General features: G+C 47.1%; 1 protein-coding gene across 1 annotated transcript; it reads left to right on the forward strand.

The window, feature by feature from the left end:
• The first annotated feature begins 9,623 nt into the window (after window positions 1–9,623).
• On the forward strand, window positions 9,624–10,427 carry LOC124173531. Its single transcript, XM_046552970.1, has 2 exons — window positions 9,624–9,860; window positions 9,971–10,427. Exons 1-2 carry the CDS (start codon window positions 9,624–9,626, stop codon window positions 10,361–10,363), a joined length of 630 nt encoding a protein of 209 aa, XP_046408926.1. The 3' UTR covers window positions 10,364–10,427.
• Window positions 10,428–11,769: the final 1,342 nt, after the last annotated feature.

The raw sequence follows: 11,769 nt of genomic DNA on the forward strand, positions 1-11,769 counted from the left end.
ATTATTGTGGAGTCTCGTAGGCACAGAAGGAACAGTTTGAAAAATATCCCATATAATGTGCCTGACAGTTAGCATAGGCTGAATTTTCGATAACAACATTATGTCATATAAACGGTAAAAACCAATGGATTTTGATGGGGACGGTTTTAAAACGTTAAGAAAATTGAGACAAATATTCGTGATTAGTGTCTGTGCAACAGAGTCAATAGTTTTAAAAATGTGTTACAATCTGATACTGAGTATATCATTTTTCCATTTTCATACTCAAAATTATATCTAAAAACCATGATTATCGTTGGATTTTGACGGGTGACGTTTCAAATCGTAGGTAACATTAAAACAAAGACTATTGTGGAGTCTCGTAGGCACAGTAGGAATAGTTTGAAAAATATCCCATATTATGTGCCTGATAGTTAGCATAGGCTGAATTTTCGATAACAACATTATGTCATATAAACGGTAAAAACCAGTGGATTTTGATGGGGACGGTTTTAAAACGTTAAGAAAATTGAGACAAATATTCGTGATTAGTGTCTGTGCAACAGAGTTAACAGTTTTAAAAATGTGTTACAATCTGATACTGAGTATATCATTTTTCCATCTTCATACTCAAAATTATTTCTAAAAACCATGATTATCGTTGGATTTTGACGGGTGACGTTTCAAATCGTAGGTAACATTAAAACAAACATTATTGTGGAGTCACGTAGGCACAGAAGAAATAGTTTGAAAAATATCCCATATAATGTGCCTGACAGTTAGCAAAAGCTGAATTTTTAAAATCAACATTATTTCATATAAACAGTAAAAACCAGTGGATTTTGATGGGACCGATTTTAAAACGATAAGAAAGTTAAGGCAATTATTCGTGACTAGTGTCAGTGCGATTTATTCAATGGTTTGAAAAAAATATTACAATATGAATATGACAAAATGAAATGACAGCTGTCATACTGAAAATTTTTTGTATAAGCCATTATTACCGAGGGATATTGACGGGGGACGTTTGAAAACGTAGGTAATATTGAAAAGAACAATTTTGTGGAGTTTCGTAGCCAAAAGAGGAATAGTTCGAGAAATATCTCATATTTTTTCCTGACAGTTACCAAAGGCCGAATTTTCAAAATCAACATTATGTCATATAAACAGTAAAAACCAGTGGATTTCGATGGAATCGGTATTTAAACGATAAGAAAGTTTAGGCAATTATTCGTGACGAGTGTCAGTGCGAAGGACTCCACGGTTTAATAAATTTGTTACATTCCGTGGCTCAAAAAATCAAATGTCAATCGCCTTACTGAAAATTATTCGTTTAAGCCATAATTACCGAGGGATTTGGACGGGAGACGTATCGAAACGTAGGTAACATTAAAAGGAACATTATTGTGGAGTCTCGTAGGCACAGAATGAATAGTTTGAAAAATATCCCATAAGTTGTATTCATGTCAACATGCTGTTCTGGGAACCCAGGGTTGAGTGTGTGGCCGTATGATGCAACGCAACATTTCTTAACATGCAACTTCACTACATTAATAATAAACTCTGGTGTACACATGCATTTAAAACTCGATGGTGTAATCGCTTGCGCACTGCTTAACTTCACGGTCACACGCATTACTTTAAGACTTTCACAGAAAAACTTCAAAATGCACCGATCACAAGAACACTTCACTCGGACGAATTTTTTTGCAATGCACACGACGCGGTGAGTGTGGAAATTTGTTGCACATAGGGAAATATAAAGGATCACACGATACAGCCTCTGCGAAGAGGAAATGCAGCAAATTTATAGTAAATATCTTGTCGTGGGCTAATTGCCTGATGCTCCAAGCTCGCCTGTAGCAGATAGTTCCGAAGGCGCCACTGGGGGATCCACCTCTCGGACGTCGCATCAATCAGCTGTCTTTGAGACGTTATTTTCTCGGTACGATTCCTTCAAATAATACCGCGTTATACAGAGTATTCATACGAATTCCTCCTCGGTGAGTGCACCGCGTTCTTTACCCGCTCACTAATAGAGGTTTTTGTGGTGTGGTTGCCACGGCAAAGAGTCATTGTTGGTCGAACGTTGAAAATGCATGCTTTCGAGGAGAGAAAGTACTTGGTAAAAGGTAACGAAATGTCTACGATGAAGCGGAATGGTATTTAAAAATTCTCCAACCTTTGACTCTGTGGTGTTAAGAAAGCATCGAGGCCGTTAAAAATATTTTTTTAAATTAAAAGAAAAACAATCTGCAGGGAATCCAATGCTCTTCTTATGGGATAACGGTCACGGCACGTCGAGGGCCCCGAGGCCGTTTTCGCATGCGATGGACGTGAAAGGAAAAGCGTATTCCATCACTTGAATGAATTTCTAAGGTTCTTCAAAATTCCATTCGATTATTCCAATTAAAAGTTGTATAAAAAGTCATTGCAAGGTTAATATGTCACGCCATGTTTTCCTCAGCCAGGCTGCGGTCCCAGAGTCCCGGGTTCGAATCTCGGAGTCGGTCGTTCTTTTGAATGGTATTTTTTCTTTCATTTTCACGACGTTATCGTTTCCCGAGACCTTCGTGCGAGCGACGCCTTCGTTCTTCGGCGACCATTTCAAGCATTTCGCGATCGTCAGCGCCACCGCAGCCCAACTACTCGCGCCAGACCGAACGCGCGCAGAATTCAAACTCGCCACCAGAACGGTCGTCGGGTACGCTTTTCGAGGGGGCAAAATTCGACGTTCCCCGCTTCGATCCCGTACGAAACGGTTACCATCGAATACACCTGCGAGTCGATCGGATCGACGCGCTCCAATACCCGTCTCTGCATCGACGTTTCTCCCGAAAAACGCGTACGAAGTCTGCAGTTTCGCGATGCGGGCACGCATTCGGTGACGTGCCGAAACCTCGTCCCGAGCGTTTCTCGAAGAGAATCGCGAACGCATTTTCCCATTTCAATCGGCTCCACGGACGGCGATCGCCCCGGGAAGAAATTGCAATGTTTCCACCTTCGACATCGAATAAATCCGAGATCCGATCGCGCATTCCATCGTCCGCGGTACCATCCCACGAAAACACCATTCCGCGGCACGGAAAACCGTCGAAATCGAATCCACGATCGATATTCTCCTCGGGAAAAATTTACAAAGTCGAACCTATCGAAAGTGACCGCGGTCGATACTCCCGCGGTATCGAATCGATACCGAGGTCGAAACGTCGCGGAGAAAAAATATCCCACATTTTTTTATATTTTTTTTCGACGTCCGATGCCGCGACGCGCACGATCGCGACCCCGCCGCCGACACAAAACCCAAATCTCGACGAAATTCGAAAATTCGCGAACGGCGGTCGCCACGACAGACGCGCGTTCCAGATGCGAGACACACCGACGTCCCCTAAAACCACCCGAAAACCTTTCAAATTTTTTCTCAAAAAAATTTTTCGGCGCGGCTGCGCCGCGCGGTAGGGGGGCGGGGGGGGGGGGGGGGCGGCGAAAATTATTCTAAGTCCAGAAATTTTTTTGAGCGTCCGGGACGAAGCATTTTCAGTTCGACCGGCCCGCCGTCTGCGCGACGGGCCGGTCATTCCGCTCGGAAGCGGAAAACCACCCGAAAAGCCCCCGGGGACTTCCTTCTCCCTCGCGAGGGAGACCCAGAGTCCAACTCCAGGTCGGAAGCCCCGGGGGCTGTCCCGAGGCGCCGGAGACGCCTCGGAGTCCAGCCCGAAGGCGCGGGTTCCCAAAAGCCCCGGCGGCTTCGTTCCATTCGCCGGCGCTGACTCTCTTTCGAGAGTCTGAACGCACGATTACGAACCAGGGGAGGTCTTTATTTTCAGCGCGCAGAGACTCGTGAGAGCTAACCTCGCCTCCGACACCAATCCTTTCCCTCGCCTCCGTCGCCGTCCCCGACGGCCTCAGATCCTTACGGTGGAAACGAGGGCCGGAGCTTCCCGCGCCACGATCACCCAGTCACGCATTTTTCTCGCGACCCATCACTCCACATCCGCGGTCTCCCCGACACTCCGAAGTTCCTCGCGAAACGTACCGGTCCCAGAAAAAAATTTTTATCTCACGAACCCCGGTCACCGAGCCACGAATTTCCTCTCCGCGGCCCGCGTCACTCGTTCCCCGTCCACTATACACGCGTTCCTCACTTTTGCGCGCAGCGGGATTCTCCGCAAAAAATTTTTTAAAGCATCACTCGACTCCCTCGCGAAATATTCAATTCCGCGCTTCCGCCGCGATTAAAATCTCCATTCGTCGCGAATATTTTTCCGCGACGAGCATCGCTCCGCCGCCGCCAGATGGCTTCCTTCCCTCCTCGCTCGAGACCCGCGAACGTACCTCCGCGGCGAGCAGATACCAACGCCGCCGAGGGCGAACTACTTGGTCCGGTCGGAACGCGTACGGGATTCGAACGGTGCAAATGCGACGCCAGACATTTTTCAACGGCACATTTTCAAAGACGGACTACGAGAGACGACGGAATCGATTATTGCATCACGGGACCGCTGTCGGAAACCGGTGACCATCCAACGGAAAGGAATGCGAACGCACTCGCGGAGAAATTCTATCCTCGAGTCGCCACGATCGTGACGACTAACTTTTCAAGGATTCGGTCGCGTGCTCGCCGACGGCCACACCGCGTACGATTCACCGGTTCTCGTTCGATCACCCAAGTTAAACCACGTAGGGCCCGAAAACACCGGGCGTAATTTTTATTCTCCGACCGATTAAAAAATATTTTCGATCACCGACCACGAGCGATGCGTGCCCAGAATATGCCGAGAAAAATTCTGTTCGGAAAGATGAACGTCACCCCGTCGAATGTTTCCCAAGAATTCGCGCATCCGCATTCGAGGGAAACGGAAATGAATTCACTGCGTGGTATTCGTCCCTTCGTCGACGACTTCGATACGAACGAAGTAATGTCAGCGGTCGCCGACGAACTCGCAGCAAAGTAATAATTAATCTCGACCTTCCCGGGACGAGCATCGCATCGCGAGTGCTCGAGGAGTAACACGCGCTGCCGCCAGATGGTGCGGGGGGGCCTGCTCCGCTGTCCGGCGACTGCCTCGCCGGGCGCGTACTCGCTCAAAATTTGAAAGTTCCATTTCCCCGAGGGAGAGCGAATCGATCACGACCGAGATCAAAAATTCCAATCCACGCACTGTCGAGTCCTCGGATCTCAATTGCCGTGAAAGATTACTACTAATGACGGCGATGGCACGAAGCCTTTCCTTCGAAGGACGCAAAGCCCGCGAAGGACGTGACAGATTTATTGGAACGGTTTATCATCGAACGTCCTACGAAGCACACTGTCGGCGGGCTGTCGAAGACATTTAAACGCCCGGTTTACGGAATCGACGAGGCACGACTGAGATCCATTCGAAGAGATGAATATTAACGAAAGCGTCACAAAGACCACGACAGAACCGGCGTCATTTCGGTAACCCGCTGATGAACGTGAATCATTCGCTTCGTCTTCTCACGGCGGCCACCGCACGAAGTAGTTACCCGCATTCCGCCGCTAGATGGTGTCCTCTCCGCAGTGCACTGCTCGTGCGACTCACGGTAGGAAACTTATAATCGCCCGTGGGAGTGCACTGCGGAATAATTATTCGCCACGCAGCGGTAATCCTTGCCATAACGAACGAACCGTCGACTCATCAAATGTGAAGTATTGATATTATCAGGAATCACAGAAAGTACGATCGTACAACATGATGTCTCGGCCCGGCATTGACTGGCAAGTAGGAAACAGAATTAAATGGTGGTGAAGCAAATTGGAAGTCACGGGAAAATCACACACGGGAAATTTTATGACGCTGGTCGTTCGAAGCAAGGCGTTAAGTTTTCCTTCACTGCTGATTCCGCGGGTTCTTTTCGTGGACAATTGAATCGTCAATGTTTGCTGGGAGGAGTTCTGACACGTCCGATAGAGCATGCCTACCGAGTGGTGCTCGTTAAAAATTTTTTCGGCAATGCTACGCGAAGCTCACTTCTCCACGATATTCAGCGAAAGAAATATTTTATCCGAGGAATAAATTGAGGGAGTTCTCTACCGAAACGAGCGAATTACAACACCGAGACATTACCGAACCGACCGCGATTGACAATGTGTGTGGGGATAATATCTTTGAAAGCCACGATGGACATGTTTTTCATAATCAATTACAGCTCCGATTATTGCACTATTCATTTGTATTCTACAGGCGAGACGCTCATTAATCATTCCTCTCCTTCAAATATTTACCCGGCGTCGGTCTAAACCGTCCGTTGCCATGCAACTTTAACGACGGCTGTCGACCGCGGACTCCGTTCGTTCGCAGTTTCCTGCGGCTGGTAGAATATTCTTCGATTCTGCGCTCACGTATCTAAAAGATTTCGCGAAATTTAACGGAACAGAGTCGGACGACAAACACGCTTCGATTGCAATCGCCGTCGCCAATGCATTTCATCACTCTCCTTCGACACGCTTCCACACTAACACTCGCATTTACAATGCACGCTTTCACAAGGAACGAGGCGTTCTAACGGTGACACATAAAATGTTGCTACGGAGTAATAAACAATTACCCGCGTCTCGTCCTGCGACGCGAGCACTGCCGGAGTACAATCTGCCGCCGACAGATGGCGCGGGGGGGCTCTTCGCAGTCGCTCGCCGTGGACGCCCAGAGCGGAATTTAAAATGTCGTCTCTCGGTGGGAATTCTATCCCGGATTGCGACTCGGCGAAAATATGTGACCGCTCTCCGTGACGAACGATTCGTCCACTCATCCGCGGTCGATAGTCGTGAAATGCGGAGAACAAATGTTGTCACTTACAACAATGTACTATATTTCCAACGACGCGAAGCACGGAACATCCGTCAATAATCCATTCCTCAGACACAGTATCGTTCAAATCGGAACGCGACCGCCTCGGTAATGACCACCTGGCAGTGAAGTGTCTTTCCTCCGCCCGCCATTTGCATTTCATTTCGGCGTTCCAAGGGAGCGGACCGCTTCCACTCCAGCACACTCCGTGCGGCCAAAGAGGGTGAAGGGCAGGGGGCCGCGAGGCAGGGAACATCTCGACCGCAGGTGCTCGTCGCGAGACGTTCCTGGCTCTCCAGCATGCATACTTTATATTTTTCAAAATCATTCAAAGGTCGGAAAAACCGCTCCAAGCACCTTTTTCACGCGTCTTCCCCCAATTACTCCGGAACCATTGCGAACCTCTCCGATATCCTTCCAGTTCTCGACACATCATCACATTCCGTGCTTTCGCTGTGAATTTCACGTCTTCATCACGTATTTCAGTCGCCCAAAAAATTTTCGAAAGTCGCCCCTACCACTTCGGCAAACTTTTTTTCGCCCAACTTTTCCATTTAACGCGCCGTGAACGATCGCATTCGCTTCGAATTTTTAAAATTAACGTTCCGCATGTTAATATTCATTTTCCTGCTTAATTACGACCACGTCCGACTGCATCTTATAATTTTCCACGAATTTCCAAAGTCCTCCCGAAACGTGGCGACGAATTTTTTTCGATGGTTTTCATTTTTTTACTCCTCAACGGTACACTCTGACGCCGAATCTTTTCCATTTTCGTAAATAACACAACATCGTACGTTTCAGCCATTTATTTCGTTCTCTCCAGACCTCATCTACATATTTTCCACGATTTTCGAAAGTGAAGGCGAAACATTTTCTTCACATTTTTTTCAAGTTTCTGATATTTTTACCTCCGTTACCTCAAATCTTTCGGGATATCTCGTTCCATTTCCTTTTACTACGAGTACGGATACACATTACTGCTCGATTCCGTGCCCATACGATGGAATTTACTAATTTTCCACGAATTTCATAGGTCGACGCGTACTAAATTTCACCGACTCTTTTCGAGGTTTTTAATTTTTTGATGCACTTTTGCTACCTTTTCTTCCCATTTTCTTTACGCATTCGTAAAGAACAATAAATTCCACGCTTTCCTGAATTTTTTCACGACGACCGAACGCATTCTTCTAATGTCGAGTGAATTTCAAAGGTTTCCGACACTAATTTCGCCGTTCCTTTCCCATCGATTTTTCACGTTCCAACGCATCCCGAGACGCGGAGAATATTTTCCTGGAACACGCACGCACGTCACGCGTCCACCCAGTGAACGTGGACCACACGGGAAAATTACACGAATCACCACGACTCGATGATGGAGGTTTTGCGCGAAATTGGGCGTAAAAATGCGCCTTTTAAACCCCTCCCGGTGGCAGGGCAGTGCGCATAAATTACGCGGACGTCCACGAACAACCCCCACACGATATCCGCCACTGATAACGCCGACATCTTCACACCGGGGGGTCGAAAAAAATTCCCCCCCGAATTTCCGTCACCTCGCAGGGGCAGTCGACGCAACCCGCATCGCACCCACATGCAATTTACCCATTGCAACATGCGGGATTTGCTCGAATCGCTCCGATTCGCTCCGATACCGTCCGATTTCGTTCCCACAAGTCTCGAATGGATTCTAACGCAGCAATCGTTTCCATTCCGGAAGATCAGAGCGATATCTCGAATTTTTTTTCTCGCCACTTTAACACGGGAAACCCCATTGAGCATGGTGGATTTGCTCGCGTCGCTCCCATTCGCTCGTTTACCGTCCGATTAGCCAATCACGTGTCCCCAATCGATTCTAACGACGTAATCGTTTCCATTCCAGAAGATCAGAGCGATATCTCGAATTTTTTTTTTCAGAAATTTTAACATGGGATTCCCTATACAAGCACCCCGGATTTGCTCGCGACCTCGTAATTCCGCCGTTTCTCGTTTGTTTCCCTTCCCACAAGTCCACGGGCGACTCTTGTGACGTCATCGTTTCGATTCCCGAAGATCAGAGCGATATCTCGTCTCTTTCCGAGTCAAAAATTTTACATGGGAAAGGGTACCCGCTTGGCCGCGATTTGCTCGTGACGTCATAAATCGCTCGATTCTCTTTTGTTTCGCTTCCTTCCGGTTCGTGAGCGACTCTGATACGCCAATCGTTTAAATTCCAGAAGATCTCTGCGATATCTCCAGTATTTCCGATCGCATTTTTTTACCCGGGAAATCCCATAAGAGCGTTCCCGAAGTCGCACTCGAAGACGTTTTTCGATTGTTTTCCATCGAAAAATCGCCATTTTTGAATAATTCTCCGGAATTAAAATATAATTTTCGTTACTTACGAAATTTAAATTGCCATTCTGTAAAGACAGCATTTTCCGTCAGGAAACAAGCACTCCATCTGCAAAAAAAACATCTTTTCATAAGTTATATTCGTACCTTCCAGTATTCATTTCAAATATTTTTCATTAGTTAATCATAATTATCATTAATTACAACTTTATTATTTTTTCATTCTCTTTCAGCTTTTCTTTACGAAATATTATTTCATTCTCGTCGATGAAAGCAATGGGAAACAATCGTCCGTATGACGTCTAGTCCTGAAAAGGACTTTTGTTTTTGTGCCGACGAGAAGTCGACAGCGACGACGATCTAAGCGCGCTCTCCGCGGATACGGCGTGCCAGCTGGATGTCCTTTGGTGCACGATGGTGACGCGCTCGGCGTGGATGGCGCACAGGTTGGTGTCCTCGAAAAGACCCACGAGGTAGGCCTCGGACGCCTCCTGCAGAGCCATGACGGCGGAGCTCTGGAAGCGGAGGTCGGTCTTCAAGTCCTGGGCGATCTCACGGACCAATGGGCGCTGGAAGGGCAGCTTGCGGATCAGAGTGCTCTTCTGGTGTCATCTCTTTCTGATCTCTCGGAGGGCCACGGTACCTGTGGGGCTTCTTCACTCCACCGGTGGCCTCTTGCGAGCGGCCTCGGTGGCCAGCTGCTTCCTGGGGGCGGTCGACTTACGGGCTGTCTGCTTGGTACGTGCCATTTTCCTGTCGGGAAAGTAACTGAAGCGGCCGATTTCTCGACCCAATATATTGGCACGAGTGTGTAGACTCTTACATGTGCCGAAATGTGATTGGCTGAGAGTGCGAGACCGTCGAAAGACGTTATAAAAAGAAAGCAGAACGTGGCGCAACCACGATTCTCTCACCGAGACAGCAGCGACACGACCGGACGTGGCAAGGGAGGAAAAGGCTTGGGGAAAGGAGGCGCCAAGCGTCATCGCAAGGTTCTTCGCGACAACATCCAGGGCATCACCAAGCCGGCCATTCGCCGTTTGGCCCGCCGTGGAGGTGTCCAGCGTATCTCCGGACTCATCTACGAGGAGACCCGCGGTGTGCTCGAGGTGTTCCTGGAGAACGTGATCCGTGACGCCGTCACCTACACCGAACACGCCAAGAGGAAGACCGTGACCGCCATGGACGTCGTGTACGCCCTCAAGCGCCAGGGACGCACCCTGTACGGATTCGGTGGTTAGATTTCCATCGCGGCAGCAGCCCATTACATCTGGCAGCTGCAGCATCATCGAATGACAAAGGTCCTTTTCGGGACCATAGAAAGTGCAGGATATTATTTGCCATTGCTTAAACTTCCGTTCGGAAAGTGGTCCGATTATCACTTACGGTTATCGATTTTCACTCGCCCCGTCGATTTCGAATCGCCTTCGTGCTCTTCCGTCGATTCCGCTTCGTTGGCGGCTTTTACGACTGCTTTCGGAGTGATGACGTCATTGGTGGGGTGAACGTCGTTTCGATGACTGACGATCCAAACACGTGCCAAAGTATCGAAAGTATCGAGAATCGACGTTTTCTAGCAATTTCGATTCTCTCGAGCCCAAAATATCGATGCTATGGCCGATAATTATCGAAAAATTTAAATTGCGAATTCAGATGTTTTGACCAATAGAGTATCGGCAGAGTGTATTAAAACTCGCCACCGACACAGAGTATCGATGAGAACATCGATACTTTGCCCATAATTGAGGTAAGAATGAATATTACGTGCACTTTTCGAAGGGGCGAAACTCGATGTTCCCCGCTTCGATTGTTATCGAAATGGATTCTATCGAATATACATTGAATCAAATTGTATCGATATGCTCGAATATCGATCTCGATATCGATACTTTTACCAAAAATTGTGTCCAAAGTCAGCACTTTTGTGTCATAGGTACGCTATTACGGATCAAAAATATCGATGTTGCAAACGACAAAGGTACCGTTTGTCGACTGAAATGTGTACACCTACCGTTGTTCTTTATTATTGTTTATTCAAATTGACAATTTCATGTATGCATGGCTAGAAAATAAATTCCAAAGTCGACACTTTCGCAAAAATGCATCTTTCAATGTCCAACATTTGTTATCGAAAAATCGATATTTCGAGCACCGATCGAATCGATTTTTAGATATTATCTAAAGGTACCGTCAGTCTTTAGTATCGAAAGGCATCGAAATCGATTCTTATATCGATACTTTTCTCAGGAAAAAAACTTAAAATCGCAATATTCGCAGAATTTTTTTCAGAGTTTTCGAGATCGATTTATTCGATACTTTGACTATGGAAAGTATCGATTCTCAATTTTATCGATAGAATATCCACCTTATTGCATGGCTACGTATCGATATCGATACCATGACCGATAGTTTACTCAGATAAAAAATCTAAATTCTGAACTTTCGCAACCATTTTTTCCATGTTGCCGATTCCAGATTGATGCAGCCGCACGAGACGATCGTTAACGTCATTTCCTTGTAATGACCCATTTGCAACCAAGGGCACTTTGCCACTCAGAAAACTGGTGGGACAGTTTCTCTTACCGTCAAACCGTTTCTCCCTCATTCCACCTTTTTCAGCTGCACTCCATATTCCACGTTGGCTTCA

The sequence above is a fragment of the Ischnura elegans genome, unplaced genomic scaffold (genome assembly GCF_921293095.1).
Source record: "Ischnura elegans unplaced genomic scaffold, ioIscEleg1.1, whole genome shotgun sequence".
Taxonomy (NCBI): domain Eukaryota; kingdom Metazoa; phylum Arthropoda; class Insecta; order Odonata; family Coenagrionidae; genus Ischnura; species Ischnura elegans.

What these genes read in the sequence shown, in the direction of transcription:
- LOC124173531 (XM_046552970.1), top strand. Translation starts at nt 9,624, where the DNA reads ATGACGGCGGAGCTCTGGAAGCGGAGGTCGGTCTTCAAGTCCTGGGCG. An exon ending in ACTTACGGGCTGTCTGCTTG is followed by an intron (nt 9,861 to 9,970) that starts GTACGTGCCATT and finishes TGATTGGCTGAG; the next exon opens with AGTGCGAGACCGTCGAAAGA.